This window comes from Leuresthes tenuis, unplaced genomic scaffold (assembly GCF_036924035.1).
Source record: "Leuresthes tenuis unplaced genomic scaffold, fLeuTen1.0.hap1 SCAF_11, whole genome shotgun sequence".
Lineage (NCBI taxonomy): Eukaryota > Metazoa > Chordata > Actinopteri > Atheriniformes > Atherinopsidae > Leuresthes > Leuresthes tenuis.
In genome coordinates, this window is record NW_027325365.1 from 34,840,206 (window position 1) to 34,859,737 (window position 19,532).

At 39.1% G+C, this 19,532-nt stretch overlaps 1 protein-coding gene across 1 annotated transcript in view; it reads right to left on the minus strand.

The window, feature by feature from the left end:
* The window catches only part of tctn1 (tectonic family member 1), a 60,066-nt gene extending 43,573 nt beyond the window's left edge, over window positions 1–16,493 (minus strand). The window contains exons 1-9 of the mRNA XM_072396290.1: window positions 16,197–16,493; window positions 15,627–15,744; window positions 15,197–15,330; window positions 14,763–14,911; window positions 8,385–8,487; window positions 6,612–6,724; window positions 5,353–5,373; window positions 4,511–4,642; window positions 1,438–1,563 (exon numbers count right to left, since the gene is read on the minus strand). Coding sequence (XP_072252391.1) covers window positions 1,438–1,563; window positions 4,511–4,642; window positions 5,353–5,373; window positions 6,612–6,724; window positions 8,385–8,487; window positions 14,763–14,911; window positions 15,197–15,330; window positions 15,627–15,744; window positions 16,197–16,467 — 1,167 coding nt within the window. The 5' untranslated portion in view covers window positions 16,468–16,493. The remainder of the gene's footprint in view (window positions 1–1,437; window positions 1,564–4,510; window positions 4,643–5,352; window positions 5,374–6,611; window positions 6,725–8,384; window positions 8,488–14,762; window positions 14,912–15,196; window positions 15,331–15,626; window positions 15,745–16,196) is intronic.
* Between the last annotated feature and the right edge of the window lie 3,039 nt (window positions 16,494–19,532).

Below are 19,532 nucleotides of genomic sequence, written 5' to 3' on the forward strand. Positions count from 1 at the left end.
AATTCTATTCTGAATTTAACAGGGAGCCAATGAAGAGAAGCTAAAACTGGAGAAACATGATCTCTCCTGTTAGTTCTCATCAGAACTCTGATGGATCAGCTGGAGGCTTTTCAGAGAATATGTGGGACAGCCTAATAATAAAGAATTACAGTAGTCCAATCATGAAGTGACCCTGAGACAGGATGTTCCTGATTTTAGCAATATTATGAAGGTGAAAGAAGGCAGTCCTAGAAACCAGTTTTATATGTGCGTCAAATGATCAATTCTGGTCAAAAATAACTCCAAGGTTCCTCACTGTAGAACTAGAAGCCAAGGAAATACCATCTAGAGTAATTATTAAACTAGTCAATTTCTCGCTGAAGCGCTCAGGTCCAAAGAGAACAACTTCAGTTTTGTCTGAATTTAAAAGCAGACAGTTCTGAGTCATCCAGGTCTTTATGTCTTTAAGACAGGCTTGTAGTCTGACCAACCTATTGGTTTCATCTGGTTTCATAGGTAAGTACAGCTGAGTATCATCAGCATAACAATGGAAATGTATGCCATGCTGTCTAATAGTGTTACCTAATGGAAGCATGTATAAAGTAAAAATTAGTATTGGTAGCCACATTTGCCTGTTGTGTGACACAATCCATAAGAGACATCAGTACAACGAATTACACAAGCACGACTTTTAGAGGGAGCCCAGTTCTGGGCATCTTTTAGGTTGGGAGAGGAATACTGACTCATTCTTCAGGGTGATCTGCTGTCAGCGGCTGGACAGACTCTAGGCCATAAACATTTAGTGCCAATTTACTCCCACGCATGGGACATAAGCCCTAATGGGCCCCCATGCTTTTCTTTGTTTATATATTTTATGTCAAAGCCTCCCGCTTGGCATACTCAGACACAGTTAGAACAAATCATCTTTCATTTTGCTGGTTCAGAGGTTTTGCCCATATGCCTGGTTGCCTAAAAATAAACTGTGAAGTTCTCAGAATGGCTGCAAAAAGAAGGAGGAGTCATCTGAAAAAATAATATATGTGCTACCTTTTTCTTAAAGGTAGCTGCATTTGTTTATGTTTATGCATTTATCAGACGCTTTTATCCAAAGGGACTTACAGGTAGGCAGATAGGGTAAGGGGGTCTTGCCTAAGGACCCCTACTGGAGGTAGTACCTTTCAAGCAGGGGATTTGAACCCTGCCACACGAAAGGTGGCAATCATACCACTACACTATCCAGCCCCTATCCAGCATTTGCTTTACACTGATTGAAAATAACTGACAGAAAGCACTGTCACTCAGACAAATGTACAATGTGGACAAAAGCTCTATCTGAGATGTGTTATCATTTAGGAAATATGCCAGTACTGTATTAAATGATCAAATTATGTCCTGTTATAAACAAAAATATTTTGTAGCTGAAAGATCTGATTCACAGATAATGACTCATTATAATACCTGAATATACATGATGCGAAACTCCTGTTCCAGAAGCTTTGCAGTTTCACGGACAAATCCAAGCACCACAGACACCACTGCATTCACAACCTCACCAGCTGAGTTGTACTTTATCACATAAATAACCTGAGGAGACAAAAGTCTTGGATTAGTCTAGATGACAAGGAAGTATAAAGCCTTTGATTTTCAACTACAATTACAAAAGAAGTTTGGCTGTTTAAATGTGAATAAAAAAAGAAAGTGGTGATTCACAAAGCTCAAAGAAAACATATCAAATGTTAAAAGTGAGACATTCTACTTTTTTTTTTCTTATGAAAAATATCTTGGAGTCAATGGCAACCACCCATCTAAAAAAAAAAAACTTGGGGCAGGTCCATGTCTCCCATTGTGTAGCATCCCCTCTTCTTTTAGTCTGTAAACATCTGGGAACTGAGGAGACCAGCTGCTGGACCTTTGGGAGAGGAATGTTTTCCCATTCCTATCTGATATAGGCTTTTAGCTGCTCAACAGTCCTGGGTCTTCTTGAATGTCAGTCCAGCACCCAGACTCTTCTACTATGAAGCCATGCTGTTGGAATAGATGCAGTATGTGGTTTAACATTGTCTTGCTGAAATATGCAAGGCCTTCTCTAAAACCTATATATACTTCTCAGCATTGATGGAGCCTTTTCAGATGTGCAAGTTTCCAGTTACATAAGCCCTAATGGGCCCCCATACCATCAGATATGGAGGCTTTGAACTGAGAACTGATAACGAGCTCTCCCTCTCATCTTTAGTCAACAGGATGCAGCGTCCATGATTTCCAAAAAAAATTCAGATTCTGATCCATCTGACCACATAACAGTTTTCCTTTGCCTCAGTCCATTTTAAATGAGCTTTGGTCCAGAGAAGACAGCAATGTTTTTCAATCATGTTCACATATGGCTTCTTCTCTGCATGATAGAGCTTTAACCTGCATTTGTGGATGGCGCGATGAACTGTGGTCACATCCAGGACAGAATCATGTCTGTTTTTAATGCAGTGCTGCCTGAGGGCCTGAAGATCACAGACATCCACAACTGAGCTGTGTCTACAGATGTCTTAAATCTTCTGATGATATTATGTACTGTAGATTATGGAACATGGAAGATTTTCACAATTTTACACCACTGAGCATTATTGTGAAATTGCTCCACAATCAACAGACACAGATTTTTGCATGTCCCTGAACCTCTGTCCATCTTCACCTCTGAGGTTCTACCCCTTTTTTTTTCTTCTTCAAGTTGAACCGCAGTTGATCTCTCAAAGTTGCATTACTGCTATCTTCTGGAATGAGTTCTTCATCCTTTGTGCCATCTCTGAGATTAAACAGCAACTGGGCGATTTAGGATTCTCACAGAAGCCGAAATTTTTATTAGGCTTTGTCCCTGGAACATCACTCAGAACAATTAATAAGAAACTGCTTTCTTCATTTGAGGAACATCTCAAAACTCAGACCGATCTTGTTGATCAGGACAACAAATGAACTGGAGATGATAATTCATGCTTTTGTCTCCTCACAATTAGACTACTGTAATAGTTTGTTCACTTGTCGCAATAAGAAGGAGCTAGCTTGTCTTAAGGCAGTCCAGAACTCTGCTGTGAGACTTCCGACTCGCTCAAACAGAAGAACTCATATAACCCTTGTTTTGAAGTCGCTTCACTGGCTACCAGTCAGTTTTAGAATCAATTTTCAAATTTTGGTCTTAACCTTTAAAGCTTTACATGGACAGGCTCCTCCTTGCATTGATGACTTGATTCAACCATACACTTCCTCTCGCAGTATGAGGTTATCCACTCAGAATCTTTTAACAGTCCCTCACACTCGCTTCACGACTCAAGGAGACTGATCTTTCCAAATAGCAGCTCCAAAACCGTGGAATGCACTGCCTTTATTTCCAAAAGAGAATGTTGGAGAACTTTGAAACAATCACTACCCTGTACTGTTGCACACTTTAAAACGTGTTTGCAGAAAGAATGGGACAAAATAACACATGAAACACTTCATCACCTGGTATCCTCAATGTCAGAACGTCTTTCAAGTATTGTAATAAGGAATGGGAAAATTAAAAAGTGGTAAAAACTGTGGTTTTTTTTGTTTTTTTTGGACTATGTTGTAGGCCTGAAATGTAAAAATGGATATATACTAAAAAATCTAATCAATTCAACATAATAAGACAATAAATATTTTAGTTCATGCAGTCAACTACTTATAGTAACTACTTAATGTGATAGAAAGCAGTTACTACATATAGTATAACTACACAACTACATATAGTTATACCAACTGCTTTCACTCCATATACAAAATTAGGTCTAGAACTGGATACATGTGCAGCCTGTCCAATGTAGAGCTGTTAGCTCTACATTAGCTATGTAAAAAAAAAAAATAAACAAAAGACAAGCTAGCATTTTTTTTAAACAGAGAATCAAATGTACTTTTCCAATTGTACATATTTGTTTGAGTCATGTCTGCACACAGAAACGCATTTCAGGGTTAGAGAAATTCATTGTTCAGTATGAGCAAGAAATATTTAGTTAAGCTAAACTGAGGTTACAAGTGTCTTGGCATACTTGTAAGATCAGTTGATGTTTGTTGTGTAGTTTCTGTGCAATTTGAAGTCTTTAAGACTTACATGACTATAAGAGCAATGTAATCCAAGAGACAGAATGTAACGGTGAAACCGGAACAAGACTGCCACAATAAATACACACTTTAGAACAAACTAAATGGAAGGATGACAAATCAAATACACCTATTTTAATACAATGGAGCCCAACACAACACCACTTTTAATCATGACCTCATTAAGTTCATAATGAGTGAACACTTTTCAGCTCTGTAAAGATTGATGTTGTGGTAGAGCTTCTCATAGTCCTTAAAGTAAAATGTCAATGTTCAGTTCAAAGACCGTACTGACATAAACATGCCACTTATAAATTAATACCAGAGCTTTGTGCCGTTTTTGAAGGAAAGCGATTAGTTTACTTTTAAATAGAAGCTTTTAATCGAAAATAGCCAACAAACAGTGATGTGTTGTACTTAGCTGACTCACCTTCAGCACCACATTAGCACAGAGGGTGGGGCTGAGGAGAACGGGACTAAGGTCGTCTCCACTTCCGACTGTGAGCTCAGTCTGAGTTCCCTCAGTAGACTGCACGATGACTGAAGCCTCCACATCAACAACCTCAAGCAAAACCAGCAAGATACACAATCAGTGATGTTACGGTTTCCGCTGCTCATTGATTACTTTATTGTCTTCAATAATAGTAATATTATATTACAAAATGCCTCGCCAACTAAATTCAGAACATCAGCACTGGGCCAACAGGGCATTGTGAGATTTGCAGAATCTATCAGTGATATAGGCTATGAAACAGCTGTCAAAAGGATCAGACAGAGCTAAAAGTTTTAAAAAGTTTGGGAACAGAGAGCAGACATTTAGTCATCTTGTGAGAAGAGAAACAAGTGCATCCAAGAGCTCTCACATACAGCTGGATGTTAGAGTAGGTGTCCTTGCTGAAGGAGGATTGTGCATTTACTTTTGGTCTGACTGCACTGATAAATTAACTAAATTCAAAACTGCAACACAACATCCTCTTTACACAGGAAATGTACACACTGGTCTAAGCTTTTGTGAGACAGTTTTCAAAACAAATTAAAACAAGTACCATATATAACATGGAGTTATTGGCCCTATATTCATATAGCTTCATAAACTGATGCGTCATTGACACTTCCAGAAATATTTAAACAAATAATAATATCTAAGACATTGTAATAATCACTTTTAAGGAGCTATAACAGACAAATTTGTCCATGGAAATTATGTCTGTGGTGAATATAGTTGGTTCAGAAATAATTGACCAGAAACATATTTAGTGCAGGAATACTTACTTCTGCATCTGTGTTCTTCCCCTGTTGAGCAGAAAGTATTTTGTTTAATGTCTTTAGCTTAACATAATTCAAGTTTCAATAAAGTTCTTTTTTGAAAGGACCAGAGTGCAGGACTTGATGGCATCTTGTGGTGAGATTACAACAAACTGAGTAACCCTCCTTATGCAGAAAGAAAAAAACACCGGCTGTCTCCTCAACAAAACAAGAGCATTTTGAGACCTTATCTATCCACTAAGACTGAATAAAAATTCTGGAGCTAGACCCAGAAAAGCAATAAATATTAACCACGTTTAAGTTGGTAAAATTCTCATTTAAATCAACCTAGGGCTTTTGAATTAATCTGCTAGCAAACAGAAAAACTGAACCAATCATATAATCTTGTTGGATTTTTTTTACGAATGGTCCCACTAGAGCTATTCCTTGGTTACAACCAATTACAATTACATACAAATGGAAACATCTTATTATATTACATTTCTGTCCACAGAACCTCCAAATCACACACACTGGTCCTGCATAAAGGCTCATATTTTTTCTAACCATGTCATTTTTCCTATCGTGACTTTGTCTTTTGTGTTGCAGGTGCCCAGTAGGCGTGGCCGGGTCATTGTTTATTGGGAACAGCGGTGTTCCCACAATAAAATGTTCGCCATTGAAGAGGGCCGGGGTTCAGAGAGGGAACCTCTGTTCCTCTTTCATTCCATGCACTTTGGTTTTCATTTAACACCATACCTCACTCATCATGTGTCACTCACTCATTCGTGCCTGCACCACTGATTAGCTGATTGACACACCTCATGCATCCTCCTTTCAGGAGTGAAGTTGCTTTGATTACTAAATAAACTAATTCCTCATTCCTTTATGTTGGTTTTGTTCCCCTTTTTTTGTCAGAGTTAGTCGTGAAATTATCAAATATAAAAACATGTAAGGGAAAGTTAAAATTCTTAAAATATATATATTTGTCTTACATATTATAAATATGATATTAAGGGTTATATCATATAAGAGAAAGTTTAGCAGGAATGCCTTGTTATTCAAGAGGAGAGCAATTTCTGAAGTTCTGAGAAGTAAAAAAAACAAACAAAAAACCTGCAATTCAATCACGGCAACCACAACTGCTGAACCTGTATGAGCAAAGAGAACTAGAAATGTCCAATTAACATCCAATAAATGTATTGGAATGCTCCTTTACTCATATTCCTATTCCTGGAAAGTAAAAAACATCACACTGTCAAAATCTTTGAGACTGTGATACTCACAGCAAACAGCTGGATGTTAGAGTAGGTGTCCTTGCTGAGGGCTGGCAGGGAGCTGCAGTCCCGATCGAGGACCAAACGCCGGGAACACAGACAGCTCTGATCCTTTAAGAATGCTGTGAATGAACCCAGTAAAACTAAAGACAACTATTTTATAAAAAATAAAATGTACTTATTATTCTTATTCTGTAGGATGTGTGAAATGTAAAACTACCAGCATGTCTCGGCCATGTCTCTCTCAAATAGGTGCAGTGGGTCTCAGCTTTTGTGTATGTGTGCGTGTGGGTGTCTCTGTGTCTCTCTGGTATTTATGGGGGTGTGAGGGTTGGTATGTTTTATCATTGTTGTTTTTAGCCTCTGTGAGGCACTTTGCGTTGCTTTTAAAGTATGAAAGGTGCCATATAAATAAAATTTGATTTGATTTGAGCAAATAAGAAAATGTCAAAAGCTCAAAGGTTACAAAGAGAAGTTCAGACTAAACAGTATTTACTGTTTCACTTTTATTTGTGTTGTACTTTAGACAATCTTTTCAGTAAGCGTCATGCATTGACAGCAATCGCGTGACTTGCCTATGAGTAACCTCAGAGATAGCGTTGTAAATAAACTATTTTTAGCTGACAGAAGCCACCACTCCTCTTTTAAAGCGTTGAAAATAGAAGGGTTTAGCTCAGAAAACCACGTTCTATAAGACTTTAAATTGCAGATGGTTTCCCTTCCCTTTCCCATTTCAGTTTTTTACTGATGACCAATTAAAAATCACCATGTTGCATCAAAGTCTGTGAGAGGACACCAAATGTGATTCAAGAATTTTCCTCAAGAACTGTTACGAAAACAATTTACTTCAATTTGAGTCCTTCTGACAGTCCCTATTAATCAGTGTACAAGATTTTTATCAGTTTACGATAGTTCTATATTGAGAACGGGCTCTTTAACTTTGAAAACTCAGAGTTGCTCCTGTTAATCATTAAAGGGGAACTCCGGTATTTTTAAATCTAGCTTTCCACACACTCGTCTACTGGGATGACATCGTCGACGTGCGCTGCTGCAGCACAGCTCATTCACTCCGTGCTCTGTGACAGTCGGCTAACTTCACACAGAGTTTGCTGCTGATAGTTTTGTGCAACACGGCAGGATATTTATCAGATTTTGATGACGTGGACGACAACTTTGAATACGATGGACGTCCTGAATGAGCTGTGCTGCAGCGGCGGGCGTCAATGACGTCATCCCAGTAGACGAGTGTGCAGGAAGCCCTCTATAAGCCCCCCCGATAGCCGCCAATAACAACAACATTGCAGCTATGAACTAACAGTGCAACAGTACGCGTTCATTCTTCTTAAAGTATTGGTGAAATAAAGACAGATAATGCCTTATTTAGAGGCTGCATCGTCTAAGCCCCGTTCACTCCGTTATATGGATCTCGAAGAATCTAAATATCTTCCGGGACGTCGACTTTCGCCAAACTGTTCTTGGTGAGTACATAAACGTATTTTATGCCAGAAATAAGGTCTAGTTTAAAAATACTGGCGTTCCCCTTTAAATTAGTAATTGGGAATTGAATCCACTAATGGTTAGTTTAATTTAAAGAGAAATCAGGCAGAAATATGTTTAAAGTCTAACTGATGAGTTTGTAATCTTACAGCATGGGTGTATTCTATCTGTGAGCCTTCCTAAATAAAGCCTTCATTTGAAAGGTATGGTTTCTTCTAACATGCAGCGATACGTATTTAGAGTATTCTTAAATTACTGTAGTCCTCACTCATCCCCCAGTGGTACCTGCAGGACTGTTGTCCAGACACTCAGAGGTGACACCACGTGCCGGCAGATAGAACATCTGTCTCTCGCTGTTTTCTCCAGCTGTCACCATCACATCCCCAAACTGAAACCACACACCATCAGTACACAATGAACAAGCTGGACCACTCATAAATTTAGCCACAGATTTCCACAAAATAGAATGTTTAAAACATACAAGTGAATAACACATCTGGCTTTTCATAGTAAACAATAAAATGTAAACAAATACAAACCTATTTCATGTTTTAATAATAGCTTTGCACACTTTATTTTCTTGGCCAACTGGTGCTACAACAGGTGCTGCACACTTATATGTTGCTTTTCCTTCACTCTACAGAGCCAGCATGTGCTGGGTTCAAATTGTCTTCTAGTTCGCAATAAAGCAAGTCAGCAATTGTGTAGTACTGTTCAAATATTTTACCTGAAACTGAAAATGATATGGTGCATAACATTTCCACCACGTGGTATACAAAAAGTAGTGTACAGACGATATACATTACATGGGTAGAAACACACCATCATGCTTAGTGCTCAGAAGCCAGGAGCTAATATAAATTTGATATCATTCATATGCTATGGAGTGTATTGTAACTGAGCTGATGGTGTAGCTGCTTCTGGAACTATTTGATGCCGCTGAGAGGCTAAGACGGATGGCTTCCATAAGGCGCAAAAACACTTGCTGGGATCCAAATATGGTTTTAAATTTTATTAAGTACGCAAAAAAAAACTCATAATCCAAACCCAAAATAAAACACAGCAATCAGAAAAGGATTTTACTTTCTAATTATTACTGTGCGATCAACAAAGAGTATTTGCATCTGCTCAACCCCTCTGTCTACAAAAAAGACACTAAGAAACAAATCTAAGGTGTTTAAATTGTGTGATGGTAAAATTTCTGTCTCAGGACTGACAGACTCTCCAATCCACATTAACCATTTGTATCACCAAGACACGCTAATTGTTTTAAACTATTTACCTCTTAATTAACACTCAGACAAGATAATTGTTTTAAACTCCTGTTTCTTAATTACCATCAAGACTGCATCCTGCCCCCCCCCGGAGATGTGATTACACATCTAAAGAACAAAGCCCACCTCCTCAGGTATAAATCCTTTGTGTTCCTTTTGTCTGTATCTTTTCATACCATTGCCGCTGAATGGTGTGGACTGACTGATCTTTTTCCTTGCAACGAAGAATAAAAACTTAGCCGGCCGGCAGAAAAAGTAAGTTTCTCTATTTCATTGCTCATCAGAGGTATTAGGAAGGAAGCGATTAAAAACTTCCATAACAATTGACACTGAGCATCCACCCTGGCCATGTGATCTGCGTAACTGTCACCGTGACAACCAAACAACAATAATCAAAGTAAACATGACACCAACTCTTAAAACCCAATATCAAAATATCATGGCTCCAACACACCAGCCCCAAATTATCATATCATAATAATGATCCCATTTAAAACCAGTATGAGACATAAGATTAAATGAGATCTACAATTGTCCATGCAGTCTTATATTCGTAAAAAGTCGTCTTTCTTCAAGAATCTTCATTCTGAAAAGGAATCAAAGTCAGTGTTCTGCATCCAACGCAGTATAGTCAGAGTCAAGTGTCAAACCAGTCAAAAAGGTCATAGTCTCATGATGTGGCTCCATGTCCATTTTCACCTTCCTGAAGCAAACAAACTTTCGTAATGGGACGATCCAGCTGTCTTGATCTGAACCTGCTGAACAAATCCTCTTCTGTCCGGAAAGGTTTGAAAAATTCTTCCCATAATCCAGCTCCATTTCTTTCTTTAGCACTTGTTTTTGTTGTTCCTTTTCTAGTTTTGACTGAGCAAAAGTTTCGCCCAGCTGTCATCTCTTCTGACAGCAAGCCAAGAGCCAGCTCTTAAATCTCAAGATTCAGGCAACTGACTTCATCAGACAAGTCCATGAAGAAAAAAATGGAATCATAACAGTCACAGGATCAGCTTTGTGATCTGATTTGTTACATTGACAGCAACCACTTTGACTTCTGGATCATCTGAAGAAACGAGATGCACATGGTTAACAGGCCATTCCCCTTCAGACTGAAGCAGAAAACTGGGTCCTGACAGCCACAAAGGACTTTTGACAAGTTCATCCACTTTCACACCTCTTGATATTATATCCGCAGGTTTATTTGCAGTCTCTACATATCTCCACTGAGACAGGTTGGAGGCCTTGAGAATTTCTGCAACTCTGTTTGCAACAAAGATCTTAAATCTGGTTATTTCATTCCCAATACATTTAAGCACAGATGCACTATTGTCAATGCCACTTGCCATTGTTGCAGAAATAAGCTCCATCCTGGGAATGGTCATAGATTTTCAGAGTCACAGTCCCATAACCGTCTTCACTTACATCGCAGAAATGATGCAGTCTTGAAGTAACTACTTCTTCAAAATTCCGTGGTACATCTGATAACTATAAAAGTCTCCAATTCTTTAGCAGCCATCTCAGGAATCATGTCATCCCATCAAAGTGCTGTCCCGCTAAGGTCTCTCGAGATTTTCTTTGCAGTCAACACAATTGAAGTCAACATACCAAGAGGATCATAGATGGAACTTAAAGTTGAGAAAATTTCTCCTCTGGTGAATGGTCTTTCTTTGAGCAAGATCTTAAATTTGAACATGTCTGATTTTATACACCATTTTACTCCAAAGACTCTCTCCACAGGTCTTGGTACCTCTTCTTACCTCTTTGGCTCGGCAACTTTCTGGTATTGCAACTAAAACTGCTTGTCTGTTGCTCATCCACTTTGTTAGCTAGAAACCACCTTAGAACAGATGGAAACAAACTCATGGTGTAGTGACACTGCTTCCTCCTCCGTAGGTACAGACAGACACTCTGCTTCCTGGCTGAACTGGTCCTTATCATCTTCTGCACATCTCTGGAGTGCAAAATTGGTACAGCTAGGGGACTGTGCCCCAAAGAGATGCACAGTCATCCTGAAATCAACCAGATCTTGATTTAAATCTCCATTAGACCACCACAGAAACCTCAGCATCTTCAGGTGGTACTTTGACCTGATGGAACATTGCTTCGATATCTACTATTACCACCACTGGCTCTTTCCTGAATCGAGTCACAACTCTAATAAGAGAACTGGTAAGATCTGGACCTTGTAAGAACTGATAATTCAATTAAATTCCATGAAAACTTGTATATACCAGACCTTACCTTCATCACGCTTCAGTTCATCCTGAGGCACCTTTTCAGTATAACCTTTAACAATAAGTAGGCGATATGGCAAAAATATCAAATCATGATTTTTTTTTTATAAATCACGAGTTCAATTTTATCACAATCTTAATTGAAAAGTGAAAAACAGACAGTGTTGCAGAAGTATTTTCGACTGGGCAGCTCGTACCGCGGGTCAACTACTTGAAGCAGACGTTCGAACCCCTTGCAAGATAAAAGGTTAAAAGGATAAAAGATAAAACTGCTTCTGTTACCTCTTTCTATCGCTTGCTTGACTTGTCATAAGAGTGACGTTGTCAAACGCCTGTGTTAATGTTGTCTGTTTTGGTCTTAGCCAGCTGCTGCCTCCCCTGCGGTGCCGGTGCCGCCGGGCCCCTCGCTGTTTGGCTCTCAGCATACTGTTTTGGGATGCTTCCTCTTCAAGTGATTGGACAGGTTCGTCGTGTTGCCACCCAACATGTGAACCGTTTCTGTGCAAACTTTGCAAATTACATTTGCTTGCACTTGATCAGTTGCGGAAAATCCAAACCAATTCCATATAATGGAGGTGGAATTTTTTTGTAGCGACCAATTCCTCCGCTTGGCTTTCAGCCATGGCTCTCCATGCGGCCACTGCTACACACACAAACAAGGAGGCGGGTGAGAAAGCGCGTCACTGCCCGTAATTCGCTGTGATTGGTCGGTCAGGTTGACGGCGTAATACGTCTGGTGCGTCGGTGCATCAGCATAGAACTGCAATTTATAGAATGTGCCCGAGACGATCAGTCGATCTCTGCAGTTTGACAGATCGTTAGGGATCGTCTTCACGTTTCAATCGTTCACGATTTAATATCGTCATTTCGCCCACCCCTAACAATAAGGTAATCCATAAATGCAGCATAGTCTTCACTAAAAGATGAATGTCTCTGAAGCCTCTTCAGTAGCTGCAGAGCATGCTGTTCAATGATTTTCCAGTTGTTGGGCATGTTGAGCTCCTTCTGCCTCACTGGTAAACCAATCTGATAATGACCATCCTCGTATCTCACAGAAGTTGAGACCATTTCCATAAACTTGTGATCTTCCTTTTGACATTGCAAGCTGCTCTTCAATACTACGCTCAGGGAAATCCATCTTGAACGGTTGTTGCTAGAGGTCCTCCAAACTTACAATTGAACCTATTGACTGTTAATGCCAACAGATTCTCATTGTTGGCCTCTGCACCATTCAATGGTCCATCACACCATAGTTCTAATTGCATAAGGTCCACCAACATCGCTGTTTATGACTTGCAATGATTCCATAGCCTCAGGAACATTAATTCCAATCAACAACTCAATGTTGGCGTCAATTTCAGGCAATTGCATCTGTTATAATTGGCTTTGATCTTAGACATTATAAATTCATATTCTGTATTTTCCTAAATAACCTCTGTTCCTAGCTGGTACTTTTCCACTCTGCTCATACTGCACAACAGATGACCTTAAAAGGGTCCAAGACCTTAGAAGGACATAAACAACTGGGTCAGACAAAACATCTCTATTAGAGTAGATAGGTCTGGTACATTAGATCCAGGCCTAAAACAGCACACACACACACACACACACACATTGTTTATCACATCCAAAGAACACAACAAGGACAGCAGCTGGCCTGAGCATGTCACCCAAAACTGGCCAATTATACTCTGACAAGTACAACTTCTGTGAGATAAAGCTGAATATAAACATGAAATGTTTCTGGATATCGGGGCTCGGCCTGACGGATTTCCTGCGGGAGCTCTGGCACTCCGAGTCCAGCGCTGCAATATACTCTACTTGTGACCACTAATAAATACTTTATTTGATAAACGATTTCTCCAGCTTGTTCTTGAGCTTCCAATGAAAAAATCGGGCTAACACATCCCTTTCAAATGTGGCCATTTCTGTAGATTCTTCTGTGTGAGGATGTTTCCTTTGTGAACTGGCATGCTGTCTTGAGTGTAGGTCTTGGGTAACTCACAGAACGTTTCTTGTGTCAGACCAGTCACTTCCAAGCTCGACACAATATGACTACTCACAACCTTCTCCTGGCCCATGGTTCTTAGAAGTAAGCAAGTTCTTTATCGTTTGTGCATCAAACCCTCAGTACAAAATACTGTTGTGCTTCCTTGATCCAGGAAAGTGTAAGTGGCTATCATTTTGTCACCATTCTTTCTTTTAACCTTCACTGGAACAATAGGAAGTTTACAGTCTTGAGTTAAACCACTTGACATCAAAGTGCCATCCATTGTTAACTCTGACGATTCATCCATTTGCTGGATGTCACTTTTCTTCTCCTTTGGGGAAATGTGAAAAATGGTTGGATGCCTCATCCCACATTTCTTACAGGACATCCGTTTTCTACAATCCTTGCTGATGTGTCCAATTCACAAGCAGCCAAAACAGACACTTTTCTCATTTAAAAAAACAATCTTCTCCTTGTGAGTCCTTTCATCCAGCTGTGCACACACATCCAGTGAATGTCCTGTACCACAGCAGATGCAAAACTTTCTCGTAGTTTCATCTTATTTCTGTATGCTGTTTATATGCTTATCTCTCTTTTCCACAGGAACAACTAATGGTGTGACGATGCGCTCACAAGATGAGACACGATACTGGGAGCACAAGAACAAAACGAGACGAGCTTTTAAGTAAACTATCATGACAAAATACATGACTGGATCAACAAACTTTTATTTAACCGAGTTGCACATGCATTTTGAAATGTTTTATTATAACTCTTTACATGCATGATGTAAGCATGAGCTTTTAATAAACTAATTTTTCCACAAATTGAAACAAAATTGCAGCGGTATACGGCATTATTTTCATACAATGCTTGCATATTGACCATGTCTTATCATACACTCTACTGCCATTTATCATTTCCGGCACGTACCCAAAATGCTGCCAAACGAACAATTTGAAAGTGGCGGGGGCATCTTCAATGGTAATACCAGTATTTTCTGACGTCATTCTGTCTGCTTAACATTGGCTACCTTGAGTAAAGTAATAAAGTGAAAGTATTAAACATACTTTCATGCATTTCATTTTGTTCTTCCCTCAAAAATTGTAAAATGAAAGGAAACTCACTGTTTATGGTAATTCTAATTAAATCCATCAAGACAAGGACTCACCTGATATCCAGGTGAGGACTGGACTTCAGCAGGGAGCACCTGGTTACTGCTCACTGAGCCGAATATAAAGCTGGTGAAATGTTTAAAGAGCGACTCAAAGTTGGTGTGAGCTGGAAGAGCAGGCGAGGGATGAGACAATCCATCGACACCTACACCAAGCCAACAGACAGAAGCAGAAACAGGTTTTGTTGCGTGTTTTTTTTTTTAAATCCATACCAATCAACAGGGATGTTATAATTCAACAATGCTCTGAATCTGTCACACAAAATAGGTCTACCGCATCGGGAGTTTGCATATCTATTCACGTCCAGTTGGGCTGCAAAGCCCATAAGTTTATAGTAATATATTTAAAATCTACTGATTTTTGATTGTTTAAAAGTAATACAGTTTTAAAAAATCATATTCAATGTAAATGAGCACTTCTGATGACTTACGGTTGTGTGACTGAATGCAGAAGATGTCATAGTTTGCCTCCTTCAGGACAGATGACTGCAGCTCTGAGTAGCCATCTATTGTAGTCCTCAAAGTGTAATATGCTACATCATAGCTGCACAGCTGCTTGATGCCACTGCAGAGAGATGTACGTAAGAAAGGTGAGCTGCTGCAGTTTTGTGCAAAAACATGGGAGAAAACTGTGGAATCATAGGTATCATACAGCATTGCCAGCTTTTTCATGGGAGTTTTGCACTGCCTCAGTAAAACTCACGACTTCCACCACAGATATTTAACATTGAAAGACTTCCAGCACCTCAGAGGGACTAATGCAGTCTGTTACTAGTGGGCCTTTTTACAGTAAGCCTCTGTCTCCATCATTGAACTACAGTAAGCAGAATCATGGCGCTTCCCTGTGGACAGATTACTTGCCTTACAGCAGTGACAGAGCAGCTGGTGAACAGAGCCACCTCCTTATTACACTTTCTGTCACAGCAGCAGTTGATGTTACACATATCCCTTTTCTCATCACAGGGACACAACCTGTCAACTAACAAACACACATACCAAAGCTAAGGTTAGAATCAATGTTACACACAACAGCTTGATCTTTTTTTAGTTGATTGTGTAATGTCTCTGTCAAATGATCTAAATAATCTAAATAAATGACAGCTCCAGCCCCCTGACAACTCTGAACAGGACTAAGCAGGTAAAGCTAAAGGATAGTCAGCAAGGGGATGAAAAACTTGTTGAAGTTGAAGACTTAACTAGTTGTCATACTGCAACATCTACAGGGTGCAGTGTGTAGCTGTCAAAAGTAATATTTCCAATGTTTCCTCACTGTGTGATCCTTCTACACGGACAGGAACACAGATCGTTTTTTTCAAGTTAACAAAACAAAATAAACACGGTGAACCAAATTCATCCTAATAATAGATTGGCATATTGTACAGAGAACTGCGTTTAGCCCGTATGAATTGTTCAGCATTTAGCGGCAGTTACCGTTGGTCACCGGGGTGAGGAGGCGGCCAGAGACGGGTAGCACGGGCTCCTCTTTGCTGTTGTACGCCACTGTTGGTGTTGTTGACTCAAACACGGTGGGCTCTGGTGTTGTATAATTGTCCGTAACATTATATATAACGCTCTTGTCATTCGGCGTGCTAGAGTTAAAGTCGCCGCTTGTTCTATTTTCGTCTGAAGTGGCAGAAATAATAAAGACAAATGAAGAGAAGAGGGTTAAAGTGGAGCAGATTTTAGCCGACGAGAGCGCCATTTTTGTTTGACCGTTGCTATGGTTCGTCTTCTTCTATTCTAGCCTGTTGGCAGGTTTCCGTCTGTAATGGGACATCAACAGTGTTACTGCCACCTCCTGTCACTGTACGCAAATAATCAGAAATGACTGAGATGACTTACTATGGGTTGCCGTTTGTAAAGCGGCTCAAGCTGAAAATAACAGCAACATTTTGTCACATTTAGCTTCATACGATGTTTAAAAAGTGAAGTGAAATTTTGAATTTTTTTTGCACATTTACAACAATATTTATCTACTTAGAGATATTTTTAATATTTAAATCCTAATGTTAAATGTTACACTTAAATGTTAAATTTAAATGCTAAATCTAAATCTAAATGTCAAATCTAAATGTTAAATCTAAATGTTAAATTTAAATTTAAATCTAAATGTGAATGTTAAATCTAAATGTAAATCTAAATGTAAATCTAAATGTTTCGGGTGAAACTAAATATTTAGCTAATATGCAAATTTACTGCCGGTAACAGGAAGTACCAAAATAAAAGCTCGATGAGTTCAGAGTGTATTTATAGTGGCAAATCACGAATAGAGCCCATCTTATCCGGGGAAATGGACTCTTGGACATGGATTACCGTCATAATAACCACCTAAAATAACAAACACGTTTGGAGAAACTTTATTTGAAGAGTACTTTGAGTTTTTAGTGTCACTTTTATGAAGAATGAGGGACTTATGACCTGTAACCACTATAGCAAGCCACAAAGGGGGCTCACTTTGACTATATATCACTTTTATTATTTAAAAGGGGGGTCACTTTTATTATATATCATTAAGTGCAGCAGCTTTAGAAGTATCTTTAGAACCTGACAGGATATGTTCGTAACACTTTTAAAGTTGCTGTAATTAAACCTTTACATAAAAAACCTACTCTTGATTCAGAAATGTTATCTAATTATCGACCTATATCCAATCTCTCTTATGTTTAAAGTTCTTAAACAAATAGTTGCAGCTCAACTTTGTGATCATTTACACAGAAATAATCTATTTGAACAATTTAAGTAAGGACTCAGAGTGCTTCATAGCACAGAAACAGCACTAGTGAAAGTTCCCAATAATTGGCCACTTTAAATTGACCATAGGAATGAGTTTGACTGTGCATGGTTGTTTGTCTTGTTGTGGCCCTGTGATGGACTGGCAACCTTTCCAGGGTGTAACCTACCTCTCACCAAATGACAGCTGGGATAGGGTCCAGCCCCAACCCTGAGTTGGATTAACCGGGTATAGAAAATGGATGGACAGCAAAAAGGTTTCCACTGTCTCCAAAATCGTGACTTTGTCTGCCAATCAGCAACAGCAGAACCTTTCTTCAAAAGATAGTTTATAATGTGATATTACTGAAATACTCATACTGATTGCACACTAACACATCATAATAACATCGCAACGCTGTAAATAAAACAGATATGTGACCAAATATAAACATTATAAGCACCAAAACAAAAAGAAAAAAGACAGGTTTCACCCGATTCTATAATGACCTACCAGTTTTCAACAAAATTAAAGACTTCAAAACTGGAAGATAACCAGATGGGAATGTATTTGTAATTCTTCTGTTTTGGTGTGAACAAGTTCTTTAGCTAAGATTGTTTCGTCCACAAGATGGTGACAAGTAACAGTTTAAAAAAAGACTTCAGTTTACTTGGCTGTCATGCGCTTCTTACACAGCCTTTGGCTTACATATTGTGTCTGTGTGAAAAAATTCCTTCTCAACACTGTATCCTAGAAACATGTTTTATTAACTGAATAATGCTTGCTAAACATGAATTTGTTTAAATGGTAAATTAACTGTACTTGTATAGCGCTTTTCTAGTCTAGCTCACAACTCAAAGTGCTTGTTATAGCAACCCATTCTTTTTGGGTGTTCATCAAGCACTTGAAATTCTAACGATTTTGAATAAACATTCAAATCATATGGTTTTCGTTCACCTGTAAAAAATTTAACTGGACACACAACCACCCACGCTCACGCTTATTCACAATTTATTCCCAATTTAGAGTCACCAATTAACCTAACATGCATGTTTTTGGACGGTGTGAGGAAGTTGGAGTACCCGGAGAGAACTCACGCATGCTTGGGGAGAACATTCAAAATCCAGAATAGCACCAGCCGTGAATCAAACTTGGAACCCTCTTGCTGTGAGGCGATGGTCCTAACTGCCACATCACCGGGCAGCCCATAATGTGTAATGTAGATGATTAATTAAATGAGTAATTAATTAACAATGTGTACAGAAATGTAGGAAACTTATTCAACAAGCATCTGACATGAGTAGTGTTCAAGACATTAGGTATCTATGTTACAGTGTTACTGTGCAGCAGATACATCCAAGGTTGACTTCATTCCCTAGTACTCGTCTAAATATCACTATAGATGGCAAAAAGAAATCAAGAGTCTCTTAGGAAGTGCTGTATTTGGCACTGTTGCCTCACAGCCAGAAAATTTTGGGTTTGTACCTGCTGCTCAAATGGACCTTCTCTAAGTAAACTTTGCATGTTCTCCGTGTGCCTTCCTTTCTGTCATTGTTCACCAGTCCAAAACAATGCAAATGTGTGTTACCCCAAAAGACTTATGACCTGTACAAGGTCTCTTCTGATTTTTTCCCAACAGGAAAAAAAAGTATTGTTGTTACTGTCATATCAGTGTATTAAAATGCTTTAAACCTTTGGATATTTTGCAGTAATTGAGGCTCAGGAGTAGGAGCAGTCGCCTACCAATCGGAAGGTCGGTGGTTCGACTCTGGCTTCCCCAAGCTACATGTCGAAGCGTCCTTGGGCAAGACACTGAACCCCACGTTGCCTCCCAGTGTATCACTGGGGTATGAATGTGTGTATGAATGATTAGAAAAAAAAAGCACGTAGTTAAGTATCCTAAGACGTGCTGTGTGAGTGGGGTGAATGCGGCATGTAGTGAAGCGCTTTGAGTGGTCAGTTAGACTAGAAAAGCGCTATACAAGTACAAGTCCATTTACCATTTACCATTTACCATTTGAAAGGTTAAATTCAATTCAGTTTATCTATATAGCGCC